The sequence below is a fragment of the Alosa pseudoharengus genome, unplaced genomic scaffold, assembly GCF_046254945.1.
Source record: "Alosa pseudoharengus isolate Yale_2024_CS ecotype anadromous, Long Island Sound unplaced genomic scaffold, YU_APseudo_1.1 YU_APseudo_1.1_scf_1, whole genome shotgun sequence".
In the NCBI taxonomy this organism is placed as follows: domain Eukaryota; kingdom Metazoa; phylum Chordata; class Actinopteri; order Clupeiformes; family Clupeidae; genus Alosa; species Alosa pseudoharengus.
In genome coordinates, this window is record NW_027468564.1 from 38877648 (window position 1) to 38898481 (window position 20834).

The 20834-nt window shown below is 40.8% G+C and overlaps 1 protein-coding gene across 1 annotated transcript; it reads right to left on the bottom strand.

The window, feature by feature from the left end:
* Window positions 1-5099: 5099 nt before the first annotated feature.
* LOC143127613 (polyunsaturated fatty acid lipoxygenase ALOX15B-like) lies at window positions 5100-16316 on the bottom strand. Its single transcript, XM_076289208.1, has 14 exons — window positions 16164-16316; window positions 14894-15095; window positions 14338-14419; window positions 13754-13876; window positions 13453-13556; window positions 13190-13359; window positions 12626-12769; window positions 11450-11656; window positions 11099-11185; window positions 10625-10794; window positions 10312-10433; window positions 9868-9968; window positions 6081-6251; window positions 5100-5690 (listed from the first exon to the last, which is right to left on the bottom strand). The coding sequence occupies exons 1-14, from the start codon at window positions 16314-16316 to the stop codon at window positions 5511-5513; spliced, it is 2016 nt and encodes a 671-aa protein (XP_076145323.1). The 3' UTR covers window positions 5100-5510.
* Window positions 16317-20834: the final 4518 nt, after the last annotated feature.

A 20834-nucleotide genomic window follows, 5' to 3' on the forward strand; every position in this document is an offset into this window, starting at 1 on the left:
CACAGTTTGTCCATGCAATTTGTCATATATCAGTTTTATCACACAACTTTCTATTTTACGAAAATCTTGAGCTATACGTTGGTTCTGTTCAAATTGTTGAGGGGAAGGTAAAGGACTCGACCATACGCAAACATCTATTAATTCACTAGCCTGCTTCTCATCAGACCAGTACATCATTTGTACTATCTCGACAGATAACCAATTCAATGTTTTATTTAATTCTTGGTCAAAGTCCACGTTCTTTGTTTTACAGTCACCTTTACTAGGAAATGAATAATGCAAGGGATATCTAGCGTTGCTTACTTGAAATCCCCATCCAAAAAATCGCTTAGTGTTTAGTCGCACCTTCTCCTCGATACTCTGCACACGCTTATCCACATTCCTACACCTGTCGCTTCACCTCTAAGTTCTTCCCCGGAGTTGTATTTCTCAAAATTTCCCGTTGATTTATAAGAATTCCTACTTTACTCAAATCCCAACGTTCAATATACAAATTTTCCACCAGCATAGGAATACCCTCTTCTCTCATATTAGCTTTTGCCATCCAAGTAACCTTTCCGCCAGGATAAACGTATGTGTTATTATTTCGCCCTAGTTCAAAGCTACAGTTCCATTGTTTAATCAGTCGGGTCTCTAAGACATAGAGTACAAGTAAGTATGTGACATTCTCTTTTTTATGCCATAGGCCTACGCGGCCTTCTAACCATATTTGTTTCGTGTCCCTATCACAATGCAATTATGTCCGGTTCCTAGTGATGTAGTACTCGAGTCCGGTCTCGGACTCGAGTCCGGTCTCGAGACCAATTTCTGCTTTCTCGGTCTCGTCTCGGACTTGTTCCTTCAAAGACTCGGTCTTGACTCGGTCTCGGACCACAGTGGGAGGAGAAGGACTCGTAATTTCAGACCGAGTCCTCGAGACCAACGCATTTTTTATGTTCATATAAAAAAACAGACAACACATACAAACAATAATAATGAAATGCAATGTTGACCGGCATTATTTAAAAAAAAATGACATCCCATGGTGCAATGCAAAGATACTGCCGTCAGAGCCGTTTATTTATCTCTATGGCTCTGCTGCCGGTGAGTGTCTGTAGGTCAGCATAGTCCATATTAAGACGTTAAGACTGCTCCTCTAAACAATTCCCAATCTAGCTTAGTCTGTAGGCCTAACTGTTGATTATTAACTGGGGTGATATTAAATTATGAATATTAAAACAGACATTTTTTTATGGTCTTGGTCTCGACTCGGTCTCGACTCCTAAAGGACTCGGTCTCGACTCGGACTTGCAACCTCAAAGACTCGGTCTTGACTCGGACTCGACTGTATTTGAAAACCAACAGACTCGGTCTCGACTCGGTCTCGACCCTTCAAAGACTCGGTCTTGACTCGGACTCGGCATAGGCGGTCTCGTCCCCATCACTACCGGTTCCGCCCCGTGCATAGCCTAGAAATCTAGACGCACCCTAGCGGCGGCAAATTCATTTGCTCAGCCTGTACGTCTAGTAGCAAACCATAGGGATTTCTATTGGCTTAACACCGTGGATGTTCTCCAATCACAGCGCTCTATTTCGTTAGAGAGTCTTAAGGCGGGCTTAACAGGATAACGACAGTCCTGTGATGGTGAACAACAAGGAAGGTGGCTATGGCGAACGAAGAGCGGTTGTTTGAATCGGCGTTGGCGTCAACTTTGGAGGAGTTGGACTTGTGCTTTTCTTTGAAAGTTGAGCAACACAATGCACTTAAGTCATTCCTTTCGAAGAAGGATGTATTTGCCGTTTTGCCTACCGGATACGGATATGGTCGTAGCGCTGGCCTATTGCATGCCTAGACAGTTTGAAAGACAATTCTCTGCCCGCCCCTTGGATTAAGCGAGGTGAATGATTCGATGCCAGACTATACATTTCAATGATATAGGATGGCCCGCCAGGCTACTCCGTGCATCCATATAACTCCATTATCATACGTTCATAAGTCGCACATGGTATCTCATGTAAGTTGGATTCTGATCTATATTGCCATAGAACAGAGGTAAGTTGGGAGGATATATTTTGACCAAATGATTCCCTTTCCAGCTGAGTCTCATTACAATCAGCGAATACACTTTGACTAGCCCAATAAGATGGCAAATGAGCCATTCTGGTGTGTAAATTCACAGCGATGACACTTACAAGGATATACTTTTCTTTCATTAAAGTTATTCCTATAAAGTATAATAATATTAGGATTGATATGAACAAAATTATACTCAAAGTTCCTTCGGCCCCGCGCTTCAATTTCATGATGGATGTTGTTGAAGGATTTATTTCATACGATCAGGATTTCTGTAAGGACCAATAAAAGGATAATGAAGATTTATAATTTTCCAAGATTAGTGTATTACAACTAAGTATCATTGTCTTTATTTCAGTTTGTTACAATATAGTAGCCTAGTTAATGGCATCCTAAGTGACTTCCCCCCTTCTGTTCAACCTCGCATTTAGTTCCCACCTACTACTGCAACTCATCCGTGAGAAAATAACCATTTTTGGCAACCAGGTTTTCTTCAACTCTCGTCTTGACATGTATAATGGCATTCTTTCACACTTTTATTGTCCCTATCAGCATTCAATCAAGATCGGTCAAGCGCGACAACCATATGTTCCAATTCTGCGCTAACAAGCTGTTGGTCTATTTGTTGTTCCCTTCCAGCCTCTGAGTTTTTCCAGAAACAACTGTCACCCTTAATTGCTATTCTTTTGCACATCGTAAAACGTCCCCGGGGGTCATTTAGTGGGTTAGGTTGGTTTAAACGAAGTGTGAACTCGTATGCTATTCCTTTCCCGCTCTATTTTAACAGAGTTGACTTGTTTAATTTAAACTAACGCGTATACATTGTATTTATTCTATTTGTATGGTAATTTGAGATGATTTCCTTTAGTTGTCCTGATATCTTTATTGGGTGGATGTTTTTCTAATGATCTGCCGTAATCTACCCAGCGGGGTCCAACACTTTCTTCGGACGGCTGCTCGCTCATTACTTCTTGCATCTCTGCTTGTTTAAGACCCTCACTAAAGTATACTGATGCTAAGCCCTGATCTTCCATGTATACTGCATGCAATGTACATAATAATGGTTGTCCATTTCCACCAGCCGGACCTTCATGTTTACCGACATTTGGGAGATGGGCTGGCAACAGTCCATCCCAGAGATTCGGGGTCACAACTCTTGTTACACCAGCAACATTTCGTCTTATAGTTTCGGGTGCACAAATTAATATAGCGGTCTTTTGATATTGTCGCAAGCAGTCATCGCCCCACATGGATAATTCTGTTAGGTAATATCTGTGTCGGTTATTGTTATCTCTATCTCCAGCCTCCTTCGGTACATCTCCAATTAAATGCCATCTGTTTTGCGTTTAACATTCCTACGGCAATTCCCTGCCAATTCGTAGGCAACCAGTCCAGTTCTCTTTCTACAACATCTCTTCCTATTAGATTTCCCTCCATAATCTGTTTTGTCCCGAATATGGCTTGGGCTACAGTTTCATCTTTAACTTTTACTCGCAATAATGCCGGTTGCTGCTGCTCACCAGGCCATGGTAACTGTGCCTTCTGGCTCACACGTATGCCTGGAAAATGCCCCTGAATTTGCTCTATATATTGACTACACATTGATAAATCGGGTCTTAGATCCCCCGTATGCGCTGGATACTGCACAGAAGGTTTAACAAGCCAATACGCCTTTCGTATTAGATATCCATCACAACTTGTTACATTTGTTATAAGCCCCTGGCTATTCTTATCAGCGCAATTAACACACGTATTAAGACTCACACAATCCCATTGACACTCACAGATTAAATCTCCACTCTCGGTTTGCGTACTCTTCTCTATTATTATCAAGGAGATGCCCGTGTTTTCCTACAAAGTTTACAAAATAGGCTATTGCATCTAAGGCTTGACAAGGCCCTGCTTCACGTATATCCCCAAAATATGTAACATTCCCTGGCACACTCCTCGGTTGATCAGCCCCAATCCCAGACCAGGTTACATTACATACGAAACTATGACAACTTACGCAGTTCCCTGCTTGCCATTTCTGATGCCTAAGGAGACTACCATAAGTTTGCAGGCAATGCATTTTAGCTCGATCCAGGGCTTCATATGAGGTAGACAAGATACAATCTTGTGTCCCTCTACGAATGCGACAATAGCCTTTAATAGCAACAACACTCCACCACTTATCACTCATTTTGCTGGGGTTATTTGAGTTGTGTGTACTACTCCCTTTCGCTGTAGTCTCGCCGTATTATTACCCAAAATCTCGACCACGGTATCCTTCGTCAAGGTCTTAGGGACAACCAGCTTCCCTTTGACGGGTTGGTTTTCACGATTATGGACCCAAACAGTGTCACCAACCTGCAACGAGTTAAGACCGGAATTATCGGGTTGCTCATCCAATAATGAAGTATCTAATGCAGGTCGTAAACTCCTTCCTAACAACTGTTGGGCGTGAGGAATTTTACCTATAGTATCATTCAGGAAAACATGCATATCTATCATGTTCTCATCCCATACACGATTATTTGTATTTGACGCAATGAATCTTTTACATAAACCCACAGCTCTCTCAGCTATTCCATTGGATTGAGGTCTATAAGGGACACTATATATATTCCTTATGCCATGCTGTTGACACACTTCTTCTACTATTTTATTTTTAAAATGTGTAGCATTATCAGACCGTAATACCCGCGGTATTCCTAGTTTTGAGAATGTGTCATCCATGGCTTTACGGATCTGGGTATCTTTCTCTCGTTCAAAAAGAATGTGTGCTGTTGTGGAGTACACGCAGACCAAGCGGAAGAGATGCCGTCTGAGAAGAGCACTGGACATGCAGCTTATCATGGTGTGTTCATTGGGAAATTTGGCTTTGTGTAAACCACATAGGAAGTTGTGCAATAAACTGCCCTCTTGACTTACAGCAGTGAGAGTGTGTGGAGTCTCCTCCTATTCTTGTGTGTGTTTATTTTCTTTCCTTTGAAAGAAACCTGTCGTGCAAAGTACTTATTTACAGTTTACAGTATACATCGGAATCTCAGTATAATCTCTCCACACATATTAGTAATCCTTCTCACGGATAATAAAGAATGTCCACTCTCAGGTTAGCACACACACACACACCTTTACTTGACCAACTTCAACGGTGTACATTACACACACACCACTTGCATCACTTTACACAATCCTTACGCAGTGACTTGTATCAACACAAGCAGCACAAAGACAAATCATAGTCACTCTAGGACATCTTCCCAAAATTCTTCACAATATTCATGTGTAACCACATTATATGATAAGGCATATTATGCATACAAGCTTTTCATTTTGAAAGGCATTGAACGGCTTTATCCATGACCTCACTTTCAGTTATATTTACTTTGGTCTTCAGTTATATGTACTTATGATTTGGTATTCACTTACTATGTATTGATAAGGCTATTACAGTTATAAAAAATACATCTTTTTAAATGGCAACACTATTTTCCACATTTCGGGGGCTCAGATAGGTGTACGGAAACTCCAGCTTCTTGTTCCGCTCCTCAATAAGATCAGAGAGCTCTCTCAGATCCTTCTGAAAATCTGCAATGATCTTGCAAGGGACTTCTTCATCAAACAGATCTTCTGGGAAACTTCCCAATATGTGCTGGAATGTTTAGAGTGTGGTGTAAAACAAAAAAAAAGTTACTAATAAAAAAGTTGATAATGACATGTATGACATAAAAAGCAACAGACATAAAAATGTAGGCAATAGTTAATATTATATCAGTCCCAGCAGCAACACTATATGGCACTAAGGCAACAGTTTGCAAAATGTCTGACATGAATAAAGATTTTCTCGGAACATAATTAACATAGTTTGTTTTTGTTATCATGTAACAATAAGACAATGGAAACCACCGTCAAGCAGTATAATAAAATGGAACACACAAGAAAGATATTCAGAATTTTAAAAAGATGGATTTTTTTCACTTTTGTTAAATTGAATTTGCAGTTTCAGTGAAAACATGCAGTTTGATTATGAACAGAAACTCACCTGATCTGAAAATGTTTTGCTCAGCAGGCTCAGGACAGCCATGGCATTCACTGTCGTACCTATATCAGGTAAAGTCTCCAGAATGGTGTCCATTGTGGTCTGGCCTTTCTCCTTGGGAGGGGGCTTTCTGAGGGCAGTGGGGTAGTTGGGCATCCAGCCGCCAAAGTCAAACTGCATGGGGCAATTGGACGCAAGAGTGTTTAGACACGAGTTAAAAAAAGAAAAATGGAATGTGGACGTTGTTAAATTACCTGTCCGCCAAAGTCCAAATGAGGCGTACATGTCACATTTGGGTCAGATATTTAAAACAAGGAAGTCCAGTGCACCATTATCCTAAGTTATAACATGGACAGTGTGTATGGCCTGTGTTTATGGTAGGGAGGTTTTCCTTTGCCCATTGGGGTCTCTGAGCTCATGTGTTATGGACTAAGGTGTTGATCATCTTTGCATAATGTTGATTCATAAAATAACATTGCTTGGTTTGGAGAGTGGTCAGGAAGCATAAAGGGAGGTTTTCCATTTCAGCAGTAAGCCCCTAGAGGCCGTAGGTTACACTGACTTTAGAAAAGGTTACTGTAGTAGCGTTGTTAGTCACGACACGCAAGCAGAGTGCCTAAAACCCCCCTTAGCTGTTCTAATTAATATATTATATTCTAATAAAGCTGTTCTTGAATTTCCCCTTGGGGATCAAAAAAGTATCTATCTATCTATCTAATGAAAATGAAGGCACAGTTTTTATAGCCATACATGCGTGTTCCCTTTTGGCTCCTTGGCTATCAATTTGGTAACGATAACGGGCTATTTGACGTCTTTAGAACACTAAACATGTCAAATGTTGAGTTAGTCTACATTATTTGACGTTAATCACTCCTAAAGTTAACTGATGGCTAAATAACCAAAAATTGTTTGCACCTTCAAATGGACGGTGACGTAGGTCTGTGACGCGAGTTTGTGTGAAAGAATAGAACAAAATTCGGTCATGGTGTATGTTGGTGCTGGATTTTACAACGGCATCAAACGCGATTCAGCCAATCATAATCAAGGACCGGAACAATCCGTTTCAGAATTTCCATTGTGACCTCTGAGCTTATGTGTAGAGCATCTTCGCATAATGTTGATTCATAAATGTCACAATCCTGCCCTGGATCTCTAGATCCACGTTCATGTTTCTTGTGTATCATGTGTACTGTATTATGTTCCTGCCCTGTATTGATGTCTTTGGATTTTGTCATGTCTCCTGCTCCTTGTCACTTCCTGTGTCCTGTAGGCTTCTATGAGGTTCTCATCTGTCTTTTTGTCTATCCTCCCTTCCTTCCCTCCTTCTCTAACTCTAACAGGAAATCAAACAGGTGTCTCTGATTGCTGGCAAGTGTTGCCCATAGACAGTAAACGTGTTGCCCCCCGCAATATGGCGGCCGCGTTTACGTATGCCACCTAATAGAACTCGAGCCCAATGTGCTATCTAGCTTTCTAATATCTATGGTTGAGATGTCCTGCTCACTCACGCATCACTTTTAAGAGATATCAATTACTGATGATACGGCGCAGCACCTCTTAGGCTAGCATAAACAGACACGCAAATTGCAGAGAATATGAGCTTATACAAAAGCCTAAAAATGTACATAGACTATTCCTACTTATTGACCCTGATAATGAGATAATGTTTGATAGTTCTGGAGACATGGATGAATAGTTATTATACAATGTGGAGGTATTTAAGGATTAAGTCCCGCCCTCCATACAAATGAATGGCGGAGGCTACGCTAGTAAATCCAGCCATTACATATCAACACCATATTGAACAATGGGGCTAGGATCCAGCGCCAGTCGGCTCTGACGATGCGGCAAGTTCCAAAGCTGGAAATGACGCATGGACCAACGTTGATTTTTATTGGATGTTCTGTGAAAAGAGAATCGTCCTCCAGTTCACAGGGTGGCAATAATGCACATACCTTGCTTGCCACCTAACAAGAAGAAGAAAAAGTTGCTTGGGAATAGGCCTGTCACGATAACAAATTTTACTGGACGATAAATTGTCTCAGAAATTATTGCGATAAGCGATAATATTGTCGTTCTGAGAATTTTCCTCGGGAAGAGGAAGACGGCCCACTTGTTGTGTTTTTTTTTCCCCAATTGGGAAAACTGCAGTGGATGATTGTGTTTTAGATGCATATGCATGTTTGTTGTGTTGCCGCTTTTAATTGCGACTGTTTTCCAACAAATGCGACACACCGACTCACACACGTTCAGTGGTTCACCACGGGCATTCGGTTTAAATCCGAAATGCTCCCACACTGCAGCTGTCGCGTTAGGCTTAGAAACCAATTCCAACTTTTTTGTCTCGAACTCGCAACTAGCTTTCTCTCTGCCTAGTGCCTACCGGATACTTCTCACGCGGCTCTATAGCTGCACTCTGTGGTAGGCTACGCCAGTAGTCCCGCCTCCCCACACACCATGCGACTGATAAGTGACTGACATGAGGGTTCACTCATCGTTACTCTAAGGACCCGAGAGAGAGAGGGAGAGAGAGAGACGAGGAACACAAACAAGCATGCAAATGGCATTTATCGCGGCCAGAAAAAATTATCGAGCTAATTTTAATAATCATGCGATTAATTGATTTATTGAATATCGCGACAGGCCTACTTGGGAACGCTTGGAGTCCGAGTGGAGTCGCCCGTTTGGCTGTAGCCAAAGTCCTTTTAGGCAAGTCCCTCCTCTCGGCGGCCATATTGCAACACTTTTTGGGCACTTATTGGGCATCTATTTCGGCAGAAATGCACTTGCGCAAGGCTTCACGACACTAATCTCGCTCAGCGGCATGATCACAACATATGATTGGCACGATGTCTTCACAACACACCACATTATTGGCTCAATGTATTCATAACACAGCACGTGATTGGCTCAATGTATTCACATGACGACGTTTTGCCGCAGAAAGGGTGTGATATGTGTAGACAACTGCGTTACAAACTAACCCCATGCATTTCTATGGAGGATTTTTTGAGTGCTGTGTCTCCTCATTAGAAAGTCTCTGCTGTAGCCGCCGGATAGGTACCCACCCACCAACATGTACGGGCATGAGAGCAAGTGCTCAACACAGACTTTTGTGCACGGAGCTGGTTCCAAATGTTCCATGCGGCGCCATACTTGAAAATGGCGTATGCTAACATGCCAAAGCGAATCTGCACACTCTTGACAATGACTGCATGCATCCCTAATTATTGCCTTCATTGCTTTCCACCTGTGCCTTGTTAGTCTTGTTAAGTCTTGTGTGCTTTGCTGGATTATTTCGTCTCTTGTCAGGTTCGTGCCATGTTCTTGTCTATTGTCAGTCTAAGAGTTTGTATTCTCGTTAAGTTTTCTGTAAAGTTTATGTGTGAAAGAAGACACGTTAAAATCTAGTTTAATACCACTTTGGTTCCACTGAATCTGCGTTTGGGTCCAATCTGCTATCCTGGCCTACTGGCCCTGACAATAAAAGACAACAAGGCAATGGTCTGCTCTATCTCAAGTCAATGGGGGCTTTCTGAATGCAATAGATTAACTAGGCATCCAACTGCTAGTGTTTAACTGAAAAGGGTCGGCCTGGGTTTGATTCTGGGCATCCAACTGCTAGTGTTAAACTGAAAAGGGTCGGCCTGGGTTTGATTCTGAACACACTGATGAGAGCCCATGGCGCTTTTGGATAAAAGTGTCTACTAAATCTCAGTTCACTTTAAAAGGGGCGATCATTTTAGAATCTGAACCAAATAGATACACAGACCCTTTTTTAAAAGTTTACCTGTCCATTGTTGACAGCAGCATGTTGAGCGGATGCAGTGAAGATCACCATGGTAACAAACTTGATGAGATCGCTCACTGTCTGAAAAGACTCAGGTACGCCTGTGGAGGAATAAGACATCGACATGTAAATAAAAAATCTGCACAAAACACAAAACAACTCCATCAGCATAAAAGTGCATTCACATCTGTGAAACATCAGATGACGACAAAATGAACTGAACACCATGCAGTCATGACAGCACAAGGAATTTTAGCGACCATTGATCCGTGTGTGTTCTGACATTCTAAATTCCTCATGAAATACCATGAAATTCCCCAGATTTTCCCATGAAAGTGTTGGGTGACATTTACTAAAATATATTTGAAAATATATTTTAGAGTTTGGTCTTTTTTATTGGTAATTATTTTTTTTATTCCTAAAAGACAGTATTACTGCACACACCTGTGCTGCTCCTTTCCAGGAATCCATTGGTGAAGATCTCTCTGATCCAGCTCTGCAGTTCTGTGTCCTTCTGCACATGCTCATCAGATGTGTAGTAATGTTGCAAGACTCCTTTTACATACCTGCAAATGACCACATGATTCAGTGTCTTATATAGTTGTCTGTATACATGAAGTCATTGTGAAAGTGAACAGTGAAATCATATTTAAATAGTTTGACTCTTTTTTAAACACACACACACACACACACACAAATAAAGAGGGGGGGGGGGGTACAATTGGCAACCCTACTCTGACTCAAACGGTAAGCATACTTGTTGATGATGTTCCACAGTTGTGTGCCATCATCTCTGTAGTAGTAGTTGGGGACGTCCTCCAGGCCTCTCTCAGAGATGTTCTCAGGCAGACAGAGGGAGCTGTAGGTCAGGGAGGAGGTTCCACGCTTCAGCAACTCAGGCAATGACTTTCCGCCAATGCCGGCATTCTAGGATTATACATAATGAATTCATAAGGATAAAGTAAAAAATACTGCAGTTTACCTAACATCATGATCAAATATTAGATGAAACTAAAATGATCCTTGTATACAAATATACTTGTATAGTTTATCTCTATTGCTGCTGTCCTTGTGTTTTTTGTTTTGTTTTTTCGATGCATTGTTGAAATATTTTTTAAAGTTTTTTTTTCTGAAAATGAATGAATTTGGACATACAAGGTTTCCACCCCACAGCAGGGATCATATCAACATCTGTTTTTTACGGTTTCATTATGTAAAGCTGTATGAGTACCAAGGTAATGGCGCCATCGTCGGAAATCAAGCGACTTCTTGCCAGGATGTTGATGTGGAGTGTGTAGCGGGTGTGGGGAATGAGGAGCTACAAGGAAAACAGTAAAAACAGTAAAGAGAAAGTTCAGCATGTGGTATACAGACAGTTCCTAAAGGCAAATTAAAATAATAATATACTTGGAACTAATTAGATAGATAGATTCAGAGAGTACTAACAGCATTTCCAAATTCAAATGATCAGCCCATGTGATGCTCTATTTTTCTAATCATTCTTGGATATTTTTTGTTCTTCTTTTGGTAATAGGCCTCACACCAGCTAATGCATGTGAGATTACACCTGCAGATTCAATACCTTGAAAAGAGGGTGCGGGGATGGGAGGTTCCGCAATGTTGCCATGGCAAACACCTCAGACAGAAAGTGAGTTCTCAGCAGGTGAGAGTCAAGCTCTTGCATGCTGAACTCTGCTGCCCGCACAAAGATCTTAGCCAGCAGCCAGTCATGCTTGGGGTCAGTGGGCAGGAAGATGGGGGTTTGATGGGGTCCAGCCATTTGCCCTAACTGTGGAGAAATGACAAATCCATGAAACTAGAACAGTGTGACGTTTATACTAGAGCTGTCAAAATAACTGATTAATTTTGATTAATTAATTTGAGAAAAAATAACTGATTAAAAAAAATAGCGCAGATTAATCGATTCCGTATGACCTTTGACCCAAAGCCATTCTAGTCAGTAACCATTACCCTGTAAAATGAAGGAGAGAGAAGAAAATGTGCTGCCCTAGATCATAGATTGGAACATTTGCTTTTAAAAAACGGTCTGATGGTGTTGATAAAAATAAAGTCCTCTGCAATGTCTGCAGCAAGGAATTTGCATATCACCAGAGTTTGTCAACTCTAAAGTCGCACATCAATGCAAAGAAATAGTGTTGACATTGAGGGGAGTGTTAATTTATTTTCATTGTGTCCTCAGGTGTGGCCTGAAATGCCTTGTATGTGAAAAAAAACGTCTTCTATGATATTAGGTCATATCATAGATTATTATGAACATTATTTGAACAGTGAAAATAATAATAAAAGAGTTTTTGAACTTTAATGTCACTAATGCTGATTATTCAATGATTCATTTGAATTTAAATATTTAAAATACTTTCACAGCAAAAATGATATATGTGATTAATTTAGATTAATTAATCACAGAGTATGTAATTAATTTGATTACAATTTGTAATCGATTGACAGCCCTAGTTCATACACAGTGCAAACAAACTGTTTTAAACTCTAAAAGATTAGATGTTTTTTTGGTCTTGCCTATTTCTCCTAAACATACTTGAGGTCAATTTCTCCTAAACAATTGAGCTCAGCTAGGCTTTGACTGTAACATGAATTAAAATGAATAACAATTTAATTCAGTGTCCACCTCTATTTCTCGTGCATGTATGCATTCCTCCATTTTGTTCACTAGAAAAACATTTTGAAATACTACATTTTCTTTTTATTTTGCTACATTTCAAAAGTGTAATGTGTTTACCTGTATGGCGAGGGGCAGCATCAGACCCTGAGGGTTGCAGTAGAGCAGGACCAGGGGAGCGGTGTGATACTGCTGCCTGCCAGCAACTACATTTCCCACAAGCCCATCCAACATCTTGTAGTCACACAGGAAGATGTTCCCTTTCTGAGTGGTTTAGTGTAGTGGAGGGCAAACAATACATAGTCAGTAAATATAGAAAAAGAGTTTAGCATCAGACATAACATGAACTAGCTTCACACAGATGAAAAAACAACATATTTGTGTTGGTCTCTTTTTTCTACAAACATTCATGATTGAAGCTACACTTAAATCAGTCCAGTCAAAGGGGCCGTTGTTGGCCATGCTACCTTTCCAGCAACTTGGATTAATCATTGGATTATTGGATTCATGCTTTTTATGCTTATGCTTTTATGCTTAAAAAAAGAGAAATATTTCTTATCAAAAAGCCTTTTAGCAAATTAAATGTAATTAGATATTTTCAGTTTATTTGCATAATGCTATATACTGTGCTCAAATCTACTGATTTTTTCCCCAAGCTAGACTGTTGACCAATGCGTTGCCTACCGCTATCTCTGCCTTCAAGGTGGTTTCTCCTAGAAGGCCTTTGACCATCTCCTCTGTGACGAGGAAGTTCTCGGGCACCTTTGAGCAGCGCTGGATCAGCATGGGGTTTAGGCCATTCAGGAACTGGTAGCCAAAGAACTCGTCCTTGTCCCAGTGGTCCTCAACGTATTCTGCAAAGCATTCCATGTAAGAACATTTGCAACAGATACAGCCAGTGCTATGTTCTCATTATGCAATTATGCACATCCAAGTACGATGATTACCAATGGTTTTGTTTGTGATGTCACTATGGATCATGTGCAGCTGGTCGATGCTTTCCCAGGATTCTCTGTTGTCAGCTAATCCATTGAGCTTCAGATAAATTAACCTACACACACACACACACACACACACACACACACACACACACAAACACACAATAATGATCTATAATTATAATTGTGAGCGTCTTTGAGGTAATATAAAATATATATTATTACTAATGTAGAAGGAGGCAGCACACCCATCCACAATCAGAATGTAAGAAAAAGATGGGTTAACAAAACACAACACTTAGACACTTACTGTGTTCTTGCCGTGTAGGAGAACTCTGTCTCCTTCGAGAAAGAGAATTGGAGTTCCTCTGGCAGAAGCATGGCAGATTCGTAATTGATAATCCGGGGCAGGTTCTCAGCATACACACTCCACCTGTAAAAGGAATATACAGGAGAAATGCAAAGGGTGCTTTAAAGGAACCTGTAAGATTGTGGCCAAAACTGGTACTGCAATCACTTTCAAATTACTCTAGAACGGTGTATCCCCTCCCCACCCCCCCTGACTCGAGGTTGCTAACCTGGATGCCGAAACACTATTGACTTAGTGTGATTAGTAGATAGGTGGAGGGTGGCGCATCAGGCCAAAACACAACATCAGTTGAGGGCTGCAACTTTTTAAATGACAATATCCTGGCCGGACTACTGTTGTCAGTGATATAAGTATTTGAAATGAACATGATTTCTTAATGTCTAATGTCATATCAGGGCCATTTTATGATTAATTGAAATACATTTCCTACATACGGTTCCTTTAACTTAACACCACACAGACACTTAACACCACACAGACACTTAATGTCACACACAGTTAGTTTTGGTGTGTTGCCCACATACCTAATTAACTTCTGTCGTCCTTCTAGCTGACTCGTCCTTGTCTTTTGGGCAACTGGGTTGGTGTCCTGGAACACAAGCGAAGCTGAAATAGAAATGTAATCTCAGTATACATGTCAATATTAACTGACGGACTGCTTTGTCCAAATTTTGAATGAATGAAGGTGTTACATGTGTGTGAATGACATGGACTAGAGCCAGAAAGAGTAAGGACTCACTATTGTGCTTTTCCCCCCTTCTTTTTGTTTTTATACAGAAGTCTGTTTTCTTCCAAACAATACACCAACGTGTGTAACACACAAAATGTGTGTCTGTGTGTGTGTGTGTGTGTGTGTGTGTACCCCTGAATCTGTAAACTCATGATAGATAGATAGAACTGCTTTAATCTACTGGATTATTCAGAAGATTTGATTCCTAATGTAACTTGACTAGTAAAGTGGAATCAAATAAAGTATATAAAATGTGTTTACACAGAACATTTCCAAGATTTCACCACTGAACTTTCAGGTGCACCAGTAATATGTGAATTGAGGCCATGCCCTGAAACAGGAGTGCCTACCTTTGGCAGGTCTTAACACAACAGTCTCACCGCTGCCAAGCCAGCGGTAACAAGGAAACAAAATGGCATCCCCCTCAGGCGTCTTCACAGTGATCTTATCACAAAACCATTGGTTGTCAAGGCCCAAAAATGCCTGGGTGCGGAGCTTTAAATAGATGAGTTCGCCTAGGGACGCTTCACACTCCAACGTAAATGTCCGCTCCTGTATAAACATATGGAGATGGAGTTTTGAAGTAAATATATTAAGTTTGATTTATGAGTTTGCTTGCAAAAACACATACACAGATACAGATAAACAATAAACCATGGATTTTTTGATTAGGCAGAATTAATCTAATCAAAACTAGATGTACCGCAGAGCGGTACAAAATATGACCGCCGCCCAGTCCAGCACATTTTTTCCACAAAAATAAATCACGCTGAAAGGCCTATATGGTTCTAACTGTCTCACTAAATTGCATTATCCACACTCAATTCTCACTGATATCTGCTAGACCAGTGTTTCTCAAAGTGTGGTCCGGGGACCACTGGTGGTCCGCAAGCTATCCCAAGTGGTCCGCGAGCAGACGTGGTAAAAAACAATATAGATGAGTTGTTTGCAATATTGAACCAACTTCCAAACAGTTCTGCAACACTGCCTATGTAAGCTATGCCAATTTAAATCATATGAATCCTCTAAAACAATAAGCAAGGTGCAAAGACAATTAGCAAGGTGGTTCAGTGAGTAGGCCTATTGTGTCTATCAGCTAGGTGGTCCATGAGGTTTTTTTTACTGGTTAAGTGGTCCTTGGTCTGAAAAAGTTTGAGAAACACTGTGCTAGACAACAAGTACCAAAACATGATTAGTTCATAGATCAAAACGAAAAACGATGGTTCCATGCTATCCATGTGGGGTTACATGCCCACCAAGTTTCGTGTACCCCGGTCTTTCAGTGTCCCGGGAATCATTGACGGAAATTTGGGCATGTGAAAAAGAAAAAAAAAAAAAAAAAAAAAAAACATTCTGACTAAACCTATATGACCTATATGCGGCGGTCATAATAACTTCACATTGGTTGATATTGCTTGAAATTCACAATTTAAAAAAATTAATTTCAGAAAATTAATTTATTTCATTCTCTCAAAATGAACAAACAAAATCTGTGCTACCCAGTTAGTTGTTGCGGCTAACAGCTAGCATCCAGATAGCTACAGTGTGACACTATATGGGGACATCTTTAAAATCATGCCTCTGGATTTTCTGTTTTTCTGTTGCTTTAAATGCACTTACCGATCCATTGCAAAAGTCATGAGAGAAAAAGCGTTTGTGTAGATTCTCCTCCTGGCTCTCAGCATCAGCACCACGCAGCTGGATGTAAACGTAGCTTGTGGTGCCAGAAAAGAGGCGGGTTCCTGTGTGTGTCGTCACTGTGTAGCTCGCCATGGCTATTCTGCAAAGGAGTGGACACAGATTAGCCTACTTAGAGAAAATACAGATGTGATGGAAACACCAAACAGAACCCCACATTAAAGTCCAAAGAGAATTAGAGAGAGAGAGAGAGAGAGAGAGAGTATTTATGTTTGTGTGTGTGTGTTGGTGTGAGTCTCTATTCTCATTCTTTCACAATGTTGCTGTTGTAAGATGCATGATGATCTTTGTTGCTAAATTGAGCAGTAAAGAAAGAGTAATCTGTGGTTGCCAAAACAAATATTTTCTCACATTCACAAAATACATTTGCAATGGAATGGGAGGATTTCCCACCATGGATATCCTGACGGTATTGTGCTGTGCAGTGATGCCAGTAACGCGTTAGTCTATTTTTACCACTTTTTTCAGTAACGAGTAGGCCTAATCTAACGCGCTACTATTTACAAACCAGTAATCAGATTAAAGTTACTTATCTAAGTTACTGTGCGTTACTATTTTTGTCATGTTCCTTAATAAAAATATATATTATTTGCTTTCTTCTTGTCTTGGGTATTAATGTCATGTAGAGGCTATGCTCACGTTTTCAGCATGAGGACAATTCACGTGCAGCGACACAAACGTAAACAACAATGGAGGGAGAGAGAGAGATGCACATTTCATCAGTCATTACTTTGAGTTTGTGTCAGTTAAACATGACAACATTAAGGTACATTGTACATTCTGTGCTGGCGACAAAGTGCTGTCTAGACATCCCAAGTCTCCCGAAGTTTTGGGAGTCTCCCACATATTGATAGCGGCTTCCTGACGCCCGCAAAATACATAAAATCTCCCGGAACCTAGAGCGAACAAGAGCACGCAAGCCAGACCGGACTTCAAATCAAAGATTCTAGAATCTTTGCTTCAAATCGCGTGTGCATAGCTTAATGCGCACACAACGGAGAGGGAGAGAGAGAGGAGTGGTGCGTTTGTGCCTGAAGCGCATCCAAGACAGAGAGCATCCTGGTCTGTTTTGCTAAATCAACCAATCCGTTTTCAGTGTAAGTGCTTATATCTCTTTTCTCCCAAACATAATTAATCAGTTCAGTCAGTGTATCTAGGAAGCGTCATGGCAGCGTCAGTGCCCCTCAAAAAGGAAGATTTAAGACCCATTTCACATCAGACTACACAAAAGTGTACCCAATTGTCTCAAAAGATTAAAACATAATGATCATCTTGCACACTGCACTGTTTGTAACAGCAACTTTAGCATTGCTCACGGCGGGTTAAATGATTGCAAAAGACTTGTTGAGGTGAGTTTAACAAGTGTAATTTCATTTGCATATTATAGGCTACAAGATGGCTAGTTGCCAAGGCTACATGAAAAAAAATCTACATATTTTACTATAACAGTTTCTATCAGTAGGCCTTCCTTATTTGGTGTACTTAGACATTATTGAACAAACATCTGAATTTCAGTATCTAAGTAGGTTAGGTTGGGATGTCTGCTATACATTGCTGTTAAAATGCACTTCCAGTATATTGAGTATTGACAAAACCGTTATCATTTTTATGTTGAGGCGTTGGGGGTGTTGTCGGCAGCTGCTGAAAGTAACTAATAAAGTAACTTGTAATCTAACTTAGTTACTTTTAAAATCAAGTAATCAGTAAAGTAACTAAGTTACTTTTTAAAGGAGTAATCAGTAATCAGTAATCAGATTACTTTTTCAATGTAACTGTGGCAACACTGTTGATAAGCAATTAGATGTCTTGTCTTTGTTTCAGTACAGGCAGGCAGGCGGACAGACAGAGACAGAGGATCACCTACCTTTAAAAAATAATGTGTGCTGTTGTGGAGTACACACGGACCAAGAGGAAGAGATGCCGTCTGAGAAGAGCTCTGCACAATCACATGTAGCTTTCCTTCTTAAATACTCAGATGCCACACATAGGCTATCTGCCTAACTACCTCTCAACGATTGCGTAATACAACTTCATGACAGTTCTTCAACTGGTTGAACAGGATTGAGCCTTTGTACCATCTTGCCAAGCCAGACCCCCCTCATTATGTTAATATACTTTTAGGGGCCGTTTACACGAAACCGCTGGGTGGATTTTATCTTACCGCTTTCACACCTTTAACGACTCCGGCAAGAAAAAACCTTGCGTGTACACACAGAGGTGTAACCGGCTAAGTGTGCTGTAGTGCATATGCCAGACCAGTCGATGGCGCCGCTGTGCATGATAGTTTCGCGTGAATCGCGTAGAAGAAAACATTGTTGAAACTGTTTGTTAAGCCAGAGAATGTCTAATAAGTGCAAGCCAACAGTTGCATGAAATAAGGAGACTAATTAAGTTAAACTAATAAAGTTCATTTTCAAGGTATGTGACTGCTATGTGAAATTTCAAATGCTTAGCCTACGCATTGCATTAGGTCTGAGCACCACTGGAGAAAACACTAACAAGCAGTAAGCTAATGTTTAACTAAGTTAAGCTAACGTGTGCTTCTAACTTACCACTAAAGGCTGATAGGCTACATTGTGCACATAAATCATGGCAGGGGAAAGAAAGACATTTTAATATGATAAATAAATGGTTTGGTTTGTTTTGACAAGCAGCATGTCAGGTCGAGTGCCGTGGCTGAGTTGAGAGGTGGGGCTATGACCTCATAAAGTTGCCGGCTTCGCACCTACAGGCCGTCTACACGGCACTGTCTAGCCCAGGGATGTCAAACTCAGGAAATGGCCCGCGGGCTGCTTATTTGTGGCCCGCGAGGTCATTATTCAATCTGTATTAGAAGTGGCCCGCCGCGTAGTTTATACAGCGCATCCATATCTGAGCTGGCCAGACAGTATTCTCTTCAGCGCATCCGCGTTAGAGCTGACCCCGCACGCTATTCTATTCAGCGCATGAGCGCAGCCCAGGGCAACGCAGCCATCAAGTTGCTACATACTGTACATCGATAACACTTCAAATCCCAAAATGCGTTGCATCGTTAATGTCGCCTTTTCTGTTCATAAACAAAACACGTATCCATGCAACCAGACAAACTATCAACAAAAATGGCGAAGCGAAAGATTGATAATCAGAGCTTTCAAGATAGGTGGGAAAACGATTATACGTTCATATTATTCAAGGACAAACCCGTTTGCTTGGTATGTGGATTCACCGTAGCTGTCACTAAAGAGTACAACATAAAACGGCACTACGAAACTAAACATGAAGACTAATACAAAGATCTGGATGCGAAGCTTAAGCTACAGAAGGTGGGAGAATTGAAAGCAAGTCTGCTTTCAAGGCAGACCAAGCCAAGTTACAAGTGATGATGCTGCAAAAGCAAAAGTTTTACTGTTGCACAGGAGCTCTGCAAACAGCACGGCCATTCTCAGAGGGAGAGTTTGTTAACTGTTAATAGTTACAATTACAATTTTGATAATTGTTAAATGTTATTTACAATTGTTATAGTTCACCTGCAAAAAATAGGCCAATATATTTTTTCTATTCAGATATTCAATATATTTTTTCTATTAGGCTATATTCAGAAATGCCTGCATTCTATTTTTTTCTTGTGTGTATAGTTTTAATTCAATAACAACATCGGTTATTCAATAAATGTTGCGCTTGGCCCGCGACATACTCCCAGTTCTTAATTTTGGCCCCCTGTGAATTTGAGTTTGACACCCCTGCCTAGCCGGCGGTCTCAAAAGTTCCCACTTCGGAAGCCGGTTTCAAAAGCTATCGGTTTCAGTCTCCTAAACTGCCGGCGTCGTGTACACGCAAGGCGTAACCGTTAACAAATCCTCACCGGTTTCACAAAAACCGGCGTCGTGTGCACGGCCCCTTATACAGAGCCAGAGCCAAGCAACAATACCAGGATTTGTCTTTGTGTTGCAAAGTTTTTTTTGTTTGTTTCATGTCACTGCAGTCTACACATTATATTTCCAGGGCATTGAAACCCCTCACTCGTAGTACCAGTATGGGTAGGCCTAGGCTACTGTTTTATTTTTTTTTCATATAAACAGGAGAGATATTAAATCCAAGTGCTATAGGTAGGGGATTTCACACAGCGGCCAATCAACAACCAAGCCTATTTACTATCAAAGCCAAAATCACTAACAAATCACAAAGCACTTAACAAGCTAACCCACCAACAGAACAGCCTCTAAGACCATTTCACTGGAGTTATCAAGCAGGCACCTTCCTTCAGGTGTTTCATAGGCCCACAGCTTCTCCAGAAACCTCAACAGGTATCTGGCGTCCCAGTTTTAAATGATTATCGGCCAGTTGCCTTAACATCAGTTTTAATGAAGTCTCAAAAAGATTGTTTTCAAATGTGTCATTAGGGAAGTGCAAGAGGAATTTTGCAATTTGCTGGAAGGAGCACAGAGGATGTTCGTTTGTATAAAGAATCTTTATTTGCATGGTTTTATAGTCTGGCAGTTCCATACCCTGCAGGCCCCTTGTTGGTCTTGTCAAAACCGTTTTGAGGATAATTAGACGTCCAACTGCTTCTGGTTATCCCACTCAGATGGCTCTGAGGACCAATGGTGGAGCTTA